Source organism: Pteropus alecto, unplaced genomic scaffold (assembly GCF_000325575.1).
Source record: "Pteropus alecto unplaced genomic scaffold, ASM32557v1 scaffold111, whole genome shotgun sequence".
Classification (NCBI taxonomy): Eukaryota; Metazoa; Chordata; class Mammalia; order Chiroptera; family Pteropodidae; genus Pteropus; species Pteropus alecto.
Window position 1 is genome coordinate 6705782 of NW_006431915.1, and position 18931 is coordinate 6724712.

General features: G+C 44.1%; 2 protein-coding genes across 2 annotated transcripts in view; one reads left to right on the forward strand and one right to left on the reverse strand.

Moving 5' to 3' along the window:
• Positions 1-13391, forward strand: part of SNX30 (sorting nexin family member 30) — a gene marked incomplete at its 5' end in the record, with an annotated part of 96638 nt that extends 83247 nt beyond the window's left edge. The window contains 2 exons of the mRNA XM_006906114.3: positions 4880-5032; positions 7115-13391. Coding sequence (XP_006906176.1) covers positions 4880-5032; positions 7115-7174 — 213 coding nt within the window. The remainder of the gene's footprint in view (positions 1-4879; positions 5033-7114) is intronic.
• Positions 13392-16252: 2861 nt separating this feature from the next.
• Positions 16253-18931, reverse strand: part of SLC46A2 (solute carrier family 46 member 2) — a 9483-nt gene continuing 6804 nt past the window's right edge. Inside the window, exon 4 of the mRNA XM_006906129.3 lies at positions 16253-17117. Coding sequence (XP_006906191.1) covers positions 17060-17117 — 58 coding nt within the window. The 3' untranslated portion in view covers positions 16253-17059. The remainder of the gene's footprint in view (positions 17118-18931) is intronic.

The following is an 18931-nucleotide window of genomic DNA, read 5'->3' on the forward strand; positions in this document are numbered from 1 at the left end:
GCTTCCCAGAGGCCTGGGCCGTCAGCGTCGCTGCCATTCACACAGCACCCGCTAGGAAGCTCTGCCCCACCTTCTCCCCAGCAGCGTATGGCTGAGATGACCACCGTCTTGAATTGCTTCTGTCACTAGCCCTGGCACTTGTCCCATAGCAGCCATGAACCCCATCTTCCCCGTGTGTATTTGTATACCCATGTTCATAGCAGCATTATGCACGATAGTCAAAAGGTCGAAGCAACTCAAGTGTTTATCCACAGATGAATGAACAAAATATGGTATATACATACAATGAATTATTACTCAGCCTTAAAAAGGAAGGAAATTCTGACACAAGCTACAACATGGAGGAACCGTGAGGACATTATGCTAATGGAAATAAGCCGGTCACAAAAAAGACATAAAAAGTCCCCTGGGACTTTTTAAAATCCACCCTCATTATGGGAGCAGATAATGTGACATCTCCAGCCTAGCTCTAATAAGGACACTGAAGTAGAGATTTATATTGTGGGACCTAGGAATTCCTGGTCCATGGAAAGAGCTCACTAATACATTTTTAAATGAATATTGAGAGAATTTACATTACCACCCTGCGTCCCAACACACAAACATGCTTAATCTCATCCTATATTACCCTCGTTTTATCACTCCCACAGCCCATATTCGGTAATAGATATTCTCAGGAGTGATAGGGGAGCTGATGCGAACAATGCAGTCCTGTCCTCTGTTTAGACCTTTTTGTCTTTTGAGGTCTTATCTGGCGATGTTGTTTTCCTTCTTGGTATCTTGTGGCAAGCAACACCCCACCATGAGCATTGGATATTGCTGTCTCGACGTCCTTCAGACACGAGTCAGCATAACAATCCCTCAGTCAAAAAATTAAAACATGGAGATAAGAAGGAATACTGGATGTTTCTGGTCCGTGAACTGATTGTCACAAAACTACCATCCAAAAAGGAACAAAAGCAAGAAAAATGTGATTCTGAGTGTCTGATGTCAGCAGCCGTCCTCTTCATAAAGCTGGGCAGATTCCGCAGCTGGTGGAGTCAGACAGCCCATCCCAATTCCTCTCATTCTCTCCAGTTAAGCCCTTCCCCCGCCTCCTTCTTATGCTTCTGTGGCCCTGTCCCCTCTGCCTCACTTCCTGCTTCTCTGCCCATTTTCTTAGTGACCTGTGCTGATTCCTTCATTAACCCTATAAATGTAGGCTTTTCCATGAGTTCTACCTGATGACCCTTCTTTCCTCATATATATTATTCTCCCATATATTTAAAATTCTTTTAATTGTGGCAAAATACACATAACATCTTAACTATTTTAAACTGTACAGTTTAGCAAAGTTAAGTAGCTTATACAAGTGGAATCATACAATATTCGCCTTTTTGTAACCGGCTTATTTCCATTAGAATAATGTCCTCACGGTTCTTCCATGTTGTAGCTTGTGTCAGAATTTCCTTCCTTTTTAAGGCTGAATAATAATTCATTGTATGTATGTACTATATTTTGTTCATTCACCTGTGGATAAACACTTGAGTTGCTTCGACCTTTTGACTATCATGCATAATGCTGCTATGAACAAATACACAGTTGGGACCCTGCTTCCTGTTCTTCTGTGTGTATACCTGTAAGTGGAATTGTTAGATTATATGGAAATTATGTTTTTAATATTTAATATTCCGGTTTTGACAGTTGGCTGTTCCTTTTTACATTTCCACCTACAGTATATAAGGGTTCCAGTTTTCGCACGTCCTCGCCCACATTTATTTATTTATTTTATGATTTTTTTTTAATAATAGCCATCCTCATAGCCATCCTTCATGTGCTTGTTGGCCAGTGATGTGGAGCATCTCCACATCTTCTGTGGAGATGTCTATTCAAGTCCTTTGCTCATTTTGAAATCGGGTTGTTTGTTTTATCGTTGTTGAGTTGTTCTAGCAGCCTCATGTGTGGGGAAGTTCTCACCCTTCCCATGGGTGCACTCTCTCTTTTGTCTAGCCTGTGGACCTGTCCTTTATCCTGAGCCCTGCAGTGGACTACTGCCACCCTAGACATCCAGACTACAAATGTCAGCCTCTCCCGTGATTTTCTATATCCTATATCTCACGTGTAGTCGATTGCCACATCTGTCAGTTCTATGTTTACCATGCTGGTCTGAGCCATCCTCTACCTTCTGGTGTTACAGCCACTGCCCTTCCTGGTGCCAGGGTGCCGGGGGTGATCTCATGACAGTGTATTATGTTGTTGACTCATCTCTGATCTTTAGTGAAATCTGAGGTGGAGTAGCATGGGCAAGAGTAGCATGAAGTTTGAAAGAGCACATTTAATGATAATAGTTTTATATTTGGAAAACAAAAAAGTAACCCCTTTTTATGAGTCGTGGAATACAGCTTAATAAAATATTCTGACCTGAGGAACTATGCAGCTGATAAGTTATCTTTTGTGAACATTGATTTGTAATATCGATACTGATCAGAACTAACAAGTAGTTGTTGAATGCTTCATATATGCCAGGTGCCAAGTGTTTTATGCAGTCTATCTTATTTAACCTCATAACAGCCTTGTAAGGTGGATAGTATTATCTAGAAAAAGAAGCTGAGGCATAGAGAAGCCCAAAGTCACTCGTCAAGTGTTAGATGCAGTATTCAAACTCTGAAAGTCTTGCTCCGTAACTGTCTTATAGTTAGAGGAAGCACAAGGTGTTTCTATTTTCCAAAAGAGGGCATGAGTTCAATGGACCGCAGAAAACCTGGCCTTCAGGACGAGTCCCAGGCTTCTCATCTTCTAGCCCCCACCCAAGTAGTCTTGCCAGCGGAAGTTCTCTCTCTATGCCTCTGTGAGCGTTATGGCCTGTGAGCTATTCCTGAGGTGAGTCTCGGTGTTTTCTCACTTCTGTCACTTGCATGTACTGTCACTCTAGAGTGCCCTCTCCCCCATCATTACATGTCCCACTTCTGTCATCTTTGAAGCGTCACCTTCGTGGTATTTCTTCAATGAAGCCTGATCTCACATTCCAGTTGGACTTGCTCTCCAGTTCCACCTCAAAATGCGCTCATCACGGGGCTTGAGAGCGAAATGAAAGCACTTGGAACATCTCACCTTACTGTCCAGGCAGGTTCGGTTTCTTCCCGAGTAGACCTTAGGCAACTGGAGACAAGTTTGCCTAATGAGACGCATGCACTTTTATATTCCTCGGTGCCAGGCCTGGATTGTGTTGTGAAAATGATAAGCTGAAAATATTTCCCAAAGCGAAGCTTGGGCGATCATCACAGGCAGAGCTGTAGTTCTGACTCTTAATTTTTGTGGGTCATCCAGAGTTCCCATCCCCAGACAGACCCAGGAATCTCCCTGCACAAGAACTTTTCATCAGAGAGCCCGGGCTCTCTGTCCTCCCTTTCCCCCTGACAGGGTTGTCTTTTCAGAGCTTTGCTTTTCCTCTTAGCAGAAGCAGTTTTGTTAAGCAAATAGGAAGTTGCCGTGAGGCACTTTCACCCAGATGCTAAAATGAACGGTGCCCAGGAGAGGAATAAGGAACTGGACTATTCCTGCAGGAAGACGAGGCTGGCCAGAGACACCGGCTCAGTGGGCGAACCAGTGAGGCTGGTTCTCCAGATGTTTGTGTGGAGTAATGGTTCGGGTGCAGCAAAGCCGAGGCAGTTCCGCCTGAGGTGGCCAACAGTAGTGGGCGAATCAGCGGGGAAAGGCAAGAGTGACTTCAGTCATGGCATCAAAAGAAGATCCAGTCTTTTTTTTTTTTTTTTTTTAAATTCCAGAAGCTTAAGTGCTTTGAAGAAGGTTCTTTTCCTCTCTGAAAAGAAAAGTTCCTTCACCTTTTAAGTTGCCCGGGATGCCTCATTATATCTTTCTCTCTACCTCCTCCTCGTCTTGCCCAAGTTTAGTTCCCATGCCAGGCACTTTTGGATCCCCTCACCTAGGCTGCTTTGCTTTCCTTGCTCCTGGGTACTGCAGCCATCTTCGAATGGTTTGGGTGGCAGATGGCCAAGTGTCATCGGCACTTTTGGAAGCCCTGAAGGTGCCCGGCTCCCTCATGCTTGGCCTCACCATTATTGGTGTTTCTGGGTCAGCTCCTTGCCCCTAAGTTCAGAGAATAAAACTTCCCTGGTTGGTAGAGACTGACCCTGAAGGTGACCCACAGCTTGGACACATCGAGGGTCACAGGCCCCAACACACACAATGTACAAGGCTCCATTAGTTGCTGGAAGCATTTACAGGTGTGGGTTTGACCCACCTTTGGGCATGTTGACCCCCTGGCCACCATGAAGTCCCCATGGAGCTCTCGAGTTAGGAGAGAAAGCTAGCTTTGTGCTTGGAGAACCAGGGCCATCATTTTCCGTTAACTTCTCACAATATTGGATGTTCTTTCTCTAGATGGATAAAACTCACCAAAGTGAAAGTCTTGACATTCAGACAACATAGTTCCATTTTGAGAAAGTCTTCTCAGCTTCTTAAAGAAAAACTTGAAATCACCTGCTACATTTTTCTTCTTCGTATTTCACATTCTTTTGACACACACATTTTTACACATGGATGGGGAAAAAAATAAGGAACCAAAGTTGTATGACTCCGAATTGCAGTGTTTCTTCTTCCTGTTTGTAAACGAGAGCGGTGCGGGTGGTGTTTCCCCATGAGTTTCCATCGTGCTTGGATGGGTTTGAAGAAGATTTGGGTCATGGTAGTCTTTTTCAGAATTTCTTCTTAGACCTGAAAACCCTAGGCCCTGCCTTCAAATAAATGCCTCCAGAAGAGAGTGTGTTTGTGGCGTTTTAATGTAGAAATTTGGCCCTTCACAAACGAGCGAGCGGAGGAGCTCGAGGCGTGAGAAACCAGTTACGCATACAAAGTACCCACTTACGTGTCCCCACTCCAGGTGCCAGCGGATGTTGAGAAGTGTCAGGATCGGATGGAGTGTTTCAATGCTGACCTGAAGGCCGACATGGAGAGGTGGCAGAACAACAAGAGGCAGGACTTCCGGCAGCTGCTCATGGGGATGGCCGACAAGAACATCCAGTACTATGAGAAGGTAACGCACGTGCCGACGAGACCGCGGCTCTCTCCTTAAGGAGGCGTCTCCGGCAGCGGGAACCTTTCATCAATGCCTGTCTGAAGCCCAGAAGCAGGGATCCTGCCGGTCCCACCTTTTTGCCTTACTTTATGTGTTTATTCTTAGCAACCCCTGCACGTCGTCGCCCAGCTGTGCTGGATGTGGGGCTGATTTTAGGAGCAGGGACCCCGCAGGTGCCCACAGGGGTTTCACCTTCACTCACTGCCGATGGCAGCAGCCGTTCTGTCTTCCAGGCTCTTCGGCCCTGATGGCTGTTTCCCAGAGTCAGTCGGGCCTGAAGCACAGGGCTGCCCCTACTTAATGGAGGTTTCGGAGTTCGTTTAATGTGATCTTGGGTTACTTTAATGGAGGCTTTGGTGTTACTTTGGGGTCACAGCTTAAAGAACTGCCTGTTACAGTTCTATATATAGGGTTTCTTCACTTTTATTGTGCCATGGATCCCTTTGGTCATCTGGTGAAAACTGTAGACCCCTTATCAGAATACTGTTTGTTTTGGGGGGGAAAAAAAGACTTTACAATGCTACTTTTAAGTAACCTAAAATAAACGTATGTAGATTTACAAAGGAAAACTATTAAAAACAGTCGTGGTTTTTTTTTTTTTTTTTCATGAATTCCCATTATCACAAACAGGGTCCCTGTCTTGGGCCCTGGCCATGGCTCCTGCATACATGTAACATGCTTTCTGTGTGCTTGCTGTGTGCAAGGCATGGCTGTACATTACTAAACAACATGCAGGACTCTTGCCATTAAGGAGCCCTCGGTCTAGTGGAGGCAATTCGTTAATACAAGAATTCTACCGCTTCAGAGTGGGATCAAGCTTTTGAGGACCACAAAGAAAGCTGGTGTGGCCTTGGTTCCTCATCACCGACAAAGTAGGACCCCTCCAGATCTGAGATGATGGGCTAGGGAGAAAGCAGGGCCCAGAATGCCACAGATCCTGCCCTGGCTGTCTTGCTGAAAGCAGACTCCTGGGAGCTCCCCAGGCTTCCTCATGTAGGGCGGGGGCCTGAGTCTAGCTTCTTCCGCAACCTCAGAGTCACCAAGGAAGGGAAACAGAGGGGGATTTCACCACTTCTCTCCCTGGCTTTGCCTGAGGATTCTCTCTCTCCTCCCACCTCCTCAGAACCCTTCCCCAGAGGACTGTTTTACTCCCGGGCTGCTTCTAACACGGACCTTGTGTGATTCCCTTGTCCTTCTTTTGCAAAAGACCGTTCAAAGGGAGAACCATTTCTGCTAAGCAGGTTGCTCTTGAGAAGAGTGCCAGAGTCATCTAAGTTCTTGGCCCTTCACAGGGATCTGGTGTCGTGGAAAGAACATTTGTTTTGGTTTTATGAGCTCTACCACTTACTAGCTGTGTATCTTGGGAAAGTTATTTAATCTCTCTGAGTCCCATTTCACCCATCTATGAAATGTGTGTGTGAGAGATAAATAATAATTCTACTTCACAGAGTTATTGTGAGGACTAGTTGATAGTGAATGTAAAATCCACAACAGCATTTGGACATAATGAAACTCAGTAAATGTAGCATTTCCTGTGCCATTTTCCCCTTTTGGGAGATCCAGGTGTGGCCCATACAGGCAAATCTGAGATTGGTGAGGAAGAGTGAGTTTTCCACCCTCTCGGAACAGGTGGCTGGCTCATTCTAGTATGATTTACATCCTCATGCATGCAGTACCCATATCTGGAGTCATGTCTCCATCCTGACTGACAACCTAGGGCCTCATCAAGGGTATGTAGCCTGCTATATCTTCTGCTTTTTGAAGAGAAAGAATTCCTTTCCACTCACCAGACATGAGCCATATAGACAGTGCGCGTAGGCCTTGTAGAGGCGCTGCTGTCTTTGGTAGAGATGGAGTGATGTATTCAAAACAAACACCTGCTATTGCCCCTGGTTCTAACAGTTATGGATAACACATTGGTGTCATTAGACAGAGGTGACCCAGCAGGATTGACAAAAGGTAGATTAGAGCAGAATTAGGGAGCCGATTCTGAAATCCGAAACTCGATGCTGATACTGTGTGTGCGTGTTGTTGTTTCAGTGCCTCATGGCGTGGGAGTCGATTATTCCACTACTGCAGGAGAAACAAGAGGCCAAGTAATTTCCTATTGGGACAGAGACTCTCTACCTACACAGGGCATGGCTCCCTACACCGGAATGTCCCTGCAGTGCCAGAGAGGCGGCACTGAGAAAAACCACAGAAACATCTCCTCGTGTCTTTCTTTCTTTTCCCCAGCTTCCTTTGTCTGACAGTTGTTTTCAATTATTATTTATTCCCTGATGGAGTCTGTAAGGCTATAGTCATCTCTCAGCGAAAGAAGCATACCTCCGTGTGGTGAAGGAACTTCCGAAATGGAACACTACAAAGATTTGAAACCGAGGGACAAAGACGACCCTCAGCTGACATTCTGACATCTCGTTACAGTTTCCTGTTTTGGAACAGCGGAGTTGCCTGTCATGGAAGAGAAGCCAGGTCCCACTTTTGAGGGACGTGAAGAAGACATGGATAGAAGGCAGCTCTTGCGTTCTGTTGGATACATGGTGGCTCTGAAACTGACCTCTGTCGACAGTGGCTTGTCTCAGCCTAGAAGGAGGTGTTGGCACCTCCGTGGAAAGTCTTTACTGAACAGTGTGGCCTGTAGCTGTGAGTGTGGCCTGCTGCCTGCTCGTGATGATTGACCCCTGTTTTGTGGTTTCTGGACAATTTAAATCAGTGTCTAAATGCATCTGTGCTGGAGTGAGCAAGCTAGTGTCCTTGTCCTTATGCGATGCCTCGGGGAGCTGAGGGGGCAGTGCTCCCCAGACTTGTTTCTGACACTAGAATGCAGTAGATTGGAAACTGTTCTTCTGTAAAATGAAAAAAGGTGCATTTTTCTCTGTGAAGTCCTTCAGTGTTTTTCTTTTGCTTGTCACATGTCATCAGAGTAGAGACTAGGCCTTTTAGGCAATATCCATCGTCTTGAAGTCAGAGTAGCTCCCCGGTTGTTGAGGTTTTGGGGCAGATACCAAGCCCCGCCTCCCACGTCTGCTTGTGCAATTGCCTTGACCTCACCAAAAATTCCTAGTTTCATGTTATGTCCACCGAATGTTTGGGCAACCTTTTGGTGAGAGGCTGGTATGTCGTTATTGACACAGTCGAGATTTCATAAACTCAGTGTGAAGTGTCCTACATGAAGTGCTTTAACCCTTCATATTTCCTGGTCAGAGAGAAAAGTCACTCTCTGGCTGGGCCTCCAAGATGACAAGTGCAACAGCGAACTCTTTGCTTCTAGTTAAGCTAAAGTCTCAATTTGCAGCCAAATTCCTGGGGACTGCTGGCTGCATCTAAAGTCTTTATTTCAAACTATTACCAGGTTTGCTTTTCAAGTCTACACAAAACAAGCAGACCAAAAAAAAAAAAAAGAATCTTCCAACTCATTTGTTTCCTTCTCCTGAAATGAAGCTACATATGTCATATTTGTGTTCTTTTTCATTCATGGCTCATTTCTATAAAATTATAAAGCTGAGTCTCAAATAAATGATAGTATTTTTTTAAAAAATAAAACAGCTGTGTTGAGACACTGCCATATGTGCAAATACCAGTCAATGTGCAGCATGTTGAAGTCACTTCATTCTGCTTCTAACGGCAGAGTTGACCTTGTGTCAGCCACCACTGTTATGCTGTTCTATGTCAACAACTAGTTTGGTTCTATGTCATCATGTTTGAAAAAGTCACAATTTAAGTTTAATTTTTACATCAATTGGTACTTGACTGTGCTGTGAGACCCCATTTGTGCCATTCTTAAACCCTTTGATGTGAATTTTCACTTTGGTACAATTAGAAATGATTTGTTGAAGTAGAGGAGAAGAACAGTCCATCAACCCTGAGTAGTGATTCATTGTTTCATTCTACCTCTAAACTATTATGTTGACATGGGTATGGATGCCTGGGTCCAACCTGACAGCTTTCTGGCAGAATCAGGGTATATATCAAATAGTGGGTTGATGACCCTCTATTGCTGTTTGACAGAAGACACTAGATTGACCCGGGAGCGAATGCTCATCTTTGGGAATTTGTGAAGCCTGCTTTATGGGATGTGCGCTTTAAAAACGTTGCCCAGTGTAACATATACTTGGAAATAACTATGGAAGGAATTATAAGAAGACTAGAGTCTAGTCTGCTGCTAGTCGCCAAAGCCCAGGGACATTTCTGTATAAGGGTTATTTGGGGAAAAAGGTAGCACTTCAAAAAATCAAGTTCCTGGGACATATGGGCAAGGGAGTGGGGCACGTAGTCATTACACAAAATAAAAAATGTGACTTTAAACTATCCTCCTTCACAAATGCAACTTTGTGAAAGGTCAGGACTTTTGACCCACACGTAGTGTCATGGGAGTTGGGTTCTTCGGAGACTTTCGGAATTTGCTCTGAAGGACAACTCTCGGCACACACAGTCACATTATTGGAGGCAGAAGACTGGCTCAAAAGGGATTCGGGCATCTTGGAATTTTGTCTTTATTTGGTTGGTCCCCACGTGATGGTGCTTTAAGATACCAGAGTGGGCTGGAACGAGGCAAATTATCCTCCTTCATGCCACTGGTAGCAGAGCTGGGAAAACCAGACTGCCTTGGAGAAATGGTGTAGGCTGGCATCTGATGAGGTGAGGAGGCTGGACCAGAGGGAAAGGGACAGTAGGCAGTGAAGGAAGATCTCAGCCCTCCCCACCCCCAGGGCTCCTCTGGGCCCCTGAGGGTCAACAGCCCCAAGCATTCTCCTCCACATCTCCATCAGCACAAAGGGGATTCCCTGTGAGAACTGTAACCCAGAGACTTTTGTGCCAAAGACTGCCTTGTAGAGGCTCCGTCACCACATCCTTTTTGGTTCTGCAAAGTCGTGGTGCTGAGATCACTGACTCCTGCTCATATTTATTTTCCGGGAGAGTTTTGCTTGCAGATGCATCTTACCTCAGGCAGACATGGACAGGTTTTGAAGCTTGAGCACACATGAGTGGAGTGGAAAGTCCACTTTCCTGGGAAGTGAAAGGTTTCATTTACCCAGATTAAAAATCCAGGCTAAGGCAGAAAGAATTCCTGGAAGCTGAGCAGAGTTTAGAGAGCAAATGATGTTGAAGAGAGCGGTTGTGATTTGTAGCGGATATAGACATTGCTCTTCCTTACCATGTGGTGGATCTGCAAGAAGATTCTAGGCTACTCTGCTCAAATCAAGGAACCACTGCTCCTAATGGAGGGAACATCTTACACTGCCGGGTTTGGGGTTGGTCTCTCTCCTTCAATAAGACTTAATAATAATTCCTGGTGAACTTGGATAAGTGCGATTATGGGGGTGATTGGCTCGTATTTCACTGTGCTGCTCCTTGAACTAACCAGATACCTTTCTTTAGCTAAAATAAAACCCAGCACAACGCTGGAGATCATGGTGAATGTAACATGAGTTTGTCTTCATGCCAAAATTCAGCCATACCCAGAGTGTGTTCTATATGTTGAATTGAATGTGTTTTCTCAGTTGCCATCCACATGAAGAAACTAAGTGAACACCTACTGCCCATTTCTTGCAAGACTGCCTTTTATGATGGAATGACAGGAAGTCGCACTTCGGAGGAGGGCACGCAGGCCACGGGGCTGTCTGTAAGTTCCTCTCTTAGAGTGGTATCAGCCCAAGAATCACTCAGAGGTTGTGTGACTTGGCCCTGCCTTTGATAGCATTGACATCATGGGCACCTGGCTCTGTTTTGGTACCATTCATTGGACTGCAGAAAAGTCATTCTCTATACTCTATCCTGATTGGTGAGAAAAGACAGAGAGCGAGGTCCAGAGTGACCTCCTAGGTCTCTACCTTGAGTGGTGATTCATTGTTTCATTCTACCTGTTTGGGTCTTGGGATGGGTTAGAGCTGGATTCTACTCCAGCTGCCCTAACGGGTGCCTCTGCTCAGAAGATGGGCTGCTTATGGTCAGAGGGGCACACCAGCCTGGACTTCACCTTCCCAGATGCCTGCTTTAAAGGCCTGTGGAAACTGGGTAATCTAATTCTAAGGTTGGGGTAACAGTGCTTTGGCCATCTCCATTTTAAAAATTATATTGGGAATGTGGATTTGCCTCTCACTTTCAAAAGTCCTCAAGATGGCAACAGACTGGACGTGTCCTCCCCTTATGTTTTCTCTATGCTCATGGCAGGTGGCATTTATCAGTAACCTTGAGGAAAATGTCATCCCCTGGGCCAGACTTACAGATCGAGCTGGGTGCATTTGTGTTGTCCTCTTCCTCGTGGTTTTTAAAATTCAGTGAATAAACCAGAAACCCATTTTTTTTTAATCAACCCACTGAAGAGGTGGTTAGCCTTCTGTTTGAAGGATATCTGTTCTCCCCACAGTTGCGCAGATCAGAGCATGAGCAGGGCTGACTGTGCTAGAAAAGGAAGGGAGGGGCTTTGTTATAGGGGTTTGACTGTCCTTAGTCATATGTTTGAAATGCTTTCTGGGTATGGCTGTCTTAACCCCGTTTTGTGTGGCAGAAAAATTGTAATCCAGGTGGTTTTTACTACTATAGATAGCCTGTAAGTAAGTGCTTTGAAAAAAAAAAAACAAACCAGTAACATTTTTTTTTTCATGTTTAAGCATTCCGTGTATTTAGCACTTGAAAAGCAGCAAATCCAGACTTTTAAAAATGCCATAGACTGTTAAAAGTCTAATTCTTCTTTTCGAGAATTTGTCAACACCTATTCAAATGCCTTATTCTTCAACTAGTGTTTTTTAGATTCTGGATAAAAAGAGTTTTCAGAAATGTAATCAGTTGTTCAGCCTAAATACTAGCAGTCTAACACAGCTGGTCCTCAGTCCTCTTAAACAAGCCAGAAAGTGAGGTTCATAGTTAAGGCTGCCCTTTTGGGAGGAGAGAGCTAAATATTGCTATTGCCAAATGATGTTTTTGATAATGTAAGGAAACACAGGGACCACGAAACTGTTTTGTTGTTGTCGTTGTTTAAAAGTGTGAAAGATTAATTTAGTGCCTTTTGGCACACTTTTGATTGTAGAAAATATATGGTATCAGCATCGACAAATCACATAGACACAAAAAGCTCTATAGATTATGACAATATTAAAGGTTTACCCTGATTCTGCAGAACAGTTTTTAAAAAGATACTGTGGGGCCTCAGAGCAGCGTGTTTCAGAAGGAAATTCTCCACAGGTTGAAATGCCAAAAACATAAAACCTATTGTGTTGACTCATGTAATTTAGTACATTTTAACAGAGCTTTTACTGTTAAAACCAGTGATTCTTGTACACGTACCTCTCCTGGCAGCGCCTCCCTCTTACTGCATGATTCTGGGTGCCCCACAGGCTGGGTGAAAGCAGGTAATACCTGTCAACAGCCCTGTTTGACAGGCTGGTTCACAGTCTCAGAACAACCCTCAAGTCACAAACGATACTAGAAAGAAGAAAGGGGGATTGCTTTTTCCTCAGTGAAGAAATCGGAAAAGGAAAGTAGATTGCAAACAAAAATGGGAATCGGTATGTTAACATCATGCCCGTGTCAGCTGGGCCTTCATCAAATAAACCAGCAGCTGTTAACAGTCAGCACCGTTCACCTGGACACCTCCTCTGAGGTGTGGGTCCTGTCCAGTAGACGCCCTGTCCGTTGTACTTCTGTGTGCCTGCTCCCTTGATGTCTATGAGTTGGGAGTGCGTTGAGAAATGATGCACGCCAGATATATTCCCATGAAATCGACTGCCAGCAGACTTTCTAACTTGTATTTTAACTTGTTGAAAAAGAGATAAAAATTTTTGCTTAGGTCATGTCCAAATTACGGACTTATTTTTAGAAATCATTCTTTACATTGAAAATTTTAAAAGGAAAAAAAAACCTTTCGAGGTACTGATAAAGTCCTCTGTGTAAATGTGTTCTCTTCTCTCCATGCTGCCATTAAGCCAAATCAAAAGCTGTGAAAAAAAAAAAAAAGTGCTCGAGGATGTGTGTCGATGAGAAAGTGATTTATTTACAAATCGAAGTCTTTGTTTCATGAAGCTACCAAATTTTTAAAAGAATGTTACCTTTTTTCCCCTCGTTAGGGAACCCAGAGATTGTAAAAGTATAAAGTTTTTGTTGCATTTTTTGATGCTGGCACGAGGTTTTTGTCCACTGTTTTTCATATATCTGTGTATAAAAAATTCTGTCTGTTGTTTACTATGAGATTAGTGTTACATTTTGAGGTAAACAAAAGAATTTGTATTGCTTGATAAAATGTTAGCTTGGAAATTTAAAAAGGTTTCTTTACCTCAATTAACTTAATGGACTAATAAACCTATAAAAGATGCTTTCTTTACCTTGAGTCATGTTCTCATTTGTACCTTTTTATAAGAGGAAAACCTGTGTGCCTCTTACTGTTTTTTCTCTCTCTGAAGTTTGCCTGCAAGAATCAGGATATATGGAGCAACAGGAACATAATGTAACTGAACTATTTTTATTCTCCCCTTCTTTATAGATTTATCCTCAATTTATCGTCTCCTACATCCAAAAGTTGGCACCATTTTGGGGAAATGAGAAACTACCTGGTATCTGTACATAACCATCCCAGCAAGCCTAGGAAATTACATCAAGGATTTCTTCCTACTGCATCCCGCAGCAAAGCATGACCTCATATTCTGGATCAGAGCCAGTCATTTCTTGATTAATTTTTAACTGCTATGATATCATTTAAAAACCTGCAAAGAAAAAAGAAGTATCTGTGTTTCATTAGAGTGCTATAGGGTGTTGCAAATTAGAGACCAGAATGCTGTTAAGCTTAACCGAATGGCGGCAATGTACTGGAAATAGACTTAAACTGGCGTTAAACTTGGCTTACTGATAGTAGACATCATTAATACAGGTCTGCAGTCATACGAAATGAGGCAGCAAGGTGGGATGAAAGGGAGAGAGACTTGGGATCAAATCTCAGCCTTTTCACTTACCAGCTATGTGGCTTTACACAAGTCACATCTCTCTGAACTCCAGTATTATGACCTTTGAAATAAAGACATGCCTTCCCTGAAGTGTTGCTGATAGGACTAGCAATAATATGTACAGAGCACCCAGGTGTCTGTTGGGTGCTCATTGTATACTAGCCCTTATGGGAAGACTCTTCCTATTACTTGTTTAAATATGGCCAACTTAAATATTAAGAACATTCCCATAGCAATTCTTCCTGGATGCTTTGCCATTGAAAATTTAAAAGTGAGATGTACTTTTTTTTTTTTAACTTTTCTTTTTAAGAAGATGATGGCGATAGTATGTTGGAGGATTGTGGTCAGACTGAAGGCCTGGGGAGTAGATGAAAATAGATTGCAAAAGTAGCAAGAAGTATAGAAAGGGAGATGGATTTGAGAGATTACTATAGTGAGGGGAAGGAGTCAGAGAAGGCTTGGAGATTTCCAGTCTAGGAACCAGGAGGTGAACTATGAAATCCATCAGGAGAAAAATATAAAAGATGGAGTGAGTTTAGATAGTGGGATGGGAAAAGAAGAATTTGGTTTGGATTTATGTTTGAGGAAATCCAAATGGAGGTGTCGATTGGGTTGTTGGAAAGAGATTTCTGGAGTCTGTGGGAGTAAACTAGATTACTTGGGGAGAGAACTAAGGACACTGCTTTTGGGGCCTCAAGAATTCAGGATGCAGGAAGAGGAGGATGGGGACTCAGGGAAACATTTTAAGGTGAAAAAGGACCATAGGTTAGAACAGTGGTTCTTAGGCACAAGGGCTTGTGGGAACACCAGTTGTTGGGCCCCACCCCTCGAGTTTGATTCTAGTGGAGCCGAAGAACTTGCATTTTTATCAGTTCCCAGGGGATGCTGATACTGCTGGTCCAGGAACTACACTTTTAGAACCCCTGTGTTAGAACATCTGTTCAAAGAAATGGTGACCTGGGGAGAGTAGAAAAGGTTTGAAACTGCTACCCTAGTGACTGGTGGGGTTGCAAAGGAGCCAATACTGGGGCTTTGAGACCTCAGTTCAGGTTAAAACCCAGAAGTTTATGGCAGGGTCAATTTAGACAAATAAGGGCATTTTTCTAGATATTGAGAGCAAGCTTTTCAGGAGCAAGAAGAGGCCATAGATTCATTCAGGTTGGGGAACTGGTCAGGGACTGGGGTGGGAGGGAAGAAGTCAAGAGGAATGAGCGTATTGGTGAGAGTTTAGATAGGAGCGTGGCCTTGAACTCATCCTCCCCATCTCAACTTCCGTGTTTATGTTGCTTGTCTCAGTGAGAGCCTCTGCCTTCTTCCTAGTTGCCCCAAACCCAAATCTCAGTCATTCTTGCCTCCAGCTACCTTACCCTCTCCAGTCCATCCATCACCAGTTCCTGTTGACCTCTGGCTTCCAAATATTTCTCCCGGTGCATCTACTTTTCTCCATCCTCATAGCTTCTCGCCCAATGTCAGTCCACCATCATCCTTCACCGGGATTACTAAAAGGGTCTCTCTGCTTGTTTCCTTTCTGCAAGTCTCTCTCATACCTTCTTCTACCAATTCATTCTCACTGCTCTTGCTGAGATACAAAGATAAGCATTCCATGTTCCTGCTTAAAACCTTTCAATGGCTATCCCCTCTTCTTCTAGAGAGAAACTTTTCTTGAAGGCTTGATTTTGTGATGTTCCTCCGTACCACCCCAGTCCCATCTCTCAATTCAATCCCCCTTGATACCCCTCCTCCTTCCCTCCCTCCCTCCTTCCCTCTCTCTGCTCTCTTCACATTGAATTCTTTTATCTTATGATATTTTCACCTTCAGGCCTTCCAGATTGTTGTTTCATGTGTCAGGAATGTTCCCCAGCTTCTGACCTTGGTAACTCTTTATCCTTCCAGTTTTAATCATGTGCCACTTCTGAGAAGCCCTCCCTACTCTCCATGTTAGCATTGATTATCGGATACATCACTACCTTCTGTTCTGTCTGCTCTGCCTGCTAGACATTCTGTTAGGGCAGGAACGGCCATGTGCTTGCTGTATCTCAGCACCTAGCATGGTGCCGGGACCTTAGTAGATGTGCCAAAAAGTTTTGTCCGTTCGCTGCAAGGGATCAGAGATACAAACCTTCTGAGCCCAAATGCTCTGAGATTTAAATGCATTCTCTAGCTTTAAGTTTTACCCTCTATAGTTAATAGAGGGACTCTGAACTGAGAAATAATGAGTCACACACATACTATGAATGTTGATTTTACTAGGAAGTAAGTCTGCTTTTATATATGTAGGTAAAATAGGGAGTAAAAATATCTCAAAATGAAGTGGCTCTTAGCATATTTCCTCTCTCCTCTCTCACCAACACCACTCACTTTGGGAAGTATTCAATTTAATATTCCATTAAAGAAAAGGTCTTGATATTTGCTTCTTAAAAGCAATAGTAACCACGACAACAAAACTACCTTGAAGCCAAGAGCCTGAGATCTAAATCTCTTCTGCGTGTTCACAGCTAATAAGGCCTCAGGAAGAAAGCTAACTTTTTTTCCAAGGTTTTATTTTAGTAAAAAAAAAAAAAAAAGCTGATGTTCACTGTTGGCAGTTCATACAAAACATCCCTTCCACATTCCTTTCAGGCTGTTGAAAATGTGTGCCTTGATTTGAATTCTCGCATGGGACTCCTGGCACCACACCCAGCTTAGGTATACCTTGGAGTCTGTAAGGCAGTTTCCGGGAGGAAAGCGGCTACTATCTGAAGCCCCTTATAGCATCTGGCATGGCTGTGCATGCCGCTTGCATGTAACCCTTAAAGTTCCCACTCAACTGCCTGCAGAACCTAACGTCTGCCTAACAGGGACCATCTGAAAGCTGATGTCCATCACCAGGAAAAAGCTTTCCCCTACCCACCAGGGACCCTGAGCCAGAGCAGGTCATTCTGAGGCTGACTCTCGCTGAAACTCAGGTTTCTTGGGCAGTGGGTTGCTTTGGTCACCAGTTCCTGGTCTCTTTCTTTGTCTTCAGAGGGGTCTGGCCTTTGCTGATATTTCCAGCTCCTGCAGGTCAGCACCTTTATTTTTCTGTGATGTCTGCATATTTCAACCACGAGGCTTGTTTATAGGCCACAATGCTGTAAGAATTTACAAGAGAGAATTATAAGTGAGCAGCTGGAATGGGGCAAAGATGTGCTTTCTCCTCCCTACAAACAGTGGGGAGGGCTCTAGGCACCTCTTTATCGCAGATAGAATGAGAGGCTCTATCCACTGTGGCATCAGCAAGTGGTACTGAGCAGAGAAAGATGGCCCAAGGGAACTTCTCTCCTTCTAGGCTTGATCCAGTCATGTAACTTGAGTCCTTTCACAATACATTTTCTTTTTTTTCCTGGAATCTCTTTCTGTCTTACTTTTGCCTGAGGATGAACTCACTCCTGTATCTCAAGATCAGGTTAGCTAATTCCAAGCAGAATTAGCTGCCTCATCTTCTGCCTTTCCAGAGCCTCTTTATCTCTTCCATAAATCATTACATTGTTTAAAAATATTCGTAGATAAAATAATAATAGGAATTAGGAACTCTGAGTTGAAGTCTTGGATCTGTGACTTTTTTCATGTCTTCTTGGGGCCCTCTGTTTTCTTGTCTGAGCTCTAGGTCCCTCAGATTCTAAGCTCTTCCTGATTGATATACAACATCTGGAGCTTCTGGTGAGCTTCAATCCAAACCATCTAAGGGAAAGCTCTGTGGGAACTTCCAAACACTGTGATTTCCCACCTTCCATGAGCCCCAGGGCTCTACAGGGAGGGGCACATAATGTACTTAAAACAAAACTCATTGTATTACAAAACTGGCAAGAGGAGAGCCAAGACTTGGAGGTAGCCCGCCGAGGACCATATGAACTCCGGATTGCAGCCTTGACTCCACAGCTGACCCCCACCATGGACCACTACAGCACAACAACATGGCGATGGCCAGCCTCTGACTTCGAGGTCAGCCAACAGGCAGCACTAGGATCGGGATGGTCAGTAGTGCTGGTTAGTAGCATCACACCCTTCTGACAGATCATTCATTCATTAAACTAGTGCTTTCTGAGTATTTCTTTTATGCCAGGCTCTCTGCTGGTCACAGAGGGATACGTGGTGAGTCATGATCCCTACAGGGAGCCTGCAGTCTAGTGGACGAGAATATGAAATAGATAATCACTAAATAATCATCAACAGTTCTCGTGTGGCTGAGAAAGGGGGAAGAGCATGAGTGGAGGCTACTGGGGCTGAAGCATAGAGTAGGGAGGGTGGTTAGTGGCAGGGATTGGAGGCTAGAGAGGTTGGCAAGGCCAGATTATGCAGGACCTTGTGGTCCATGGTAAAATGTTTGGGTTTTATCCCAAGAGCCATGAAAGCCAAGTGCAGAGCTTTGAGCAGGAAATGACGTGCTCTGATTTACCCTTCAAAGAGATTGCTCTGGCCACCTGGCAGAAAGAAGATGGGAGGGAACAAGAATGGATGTGGGGAGAATGGCTCAGAGGCTAATTCAGTCATCCAAGTGCTTTGGACTAGGAGTGGCGGCAGAAAGATGAAAAGGATGAATTTGAGGCAATTGTAGAGGTAGAATCAGTACAGCCTGGTGGATTGGAAGTGGGGGAAGGAAGATGAGGGAGGACATTGGTGACTCTGATTTCTACCCTGGGTGAGTGGTGGTTCCATCTAATGAGATGGAAAAGGCTGGCAGGAAAGCAGACTTCGGGCATCAAGAACCCAATTTTGGAAATTTAAATGATAATTTGAAGTTTTGAAAGTTCCTTAGGTAACTTAGAGAATACGAAGTAAGAAGACAACCCAGAGTAGAGCCCCAAAGAAGTCTTCCATTTGGATGTTTGTGGAGAAGAAGCAATCATAGACGTAGGAGAAAAACTGGGAGCGCGAGGTGTTGAGAAAGCCAAGCAACAGGTCAGCT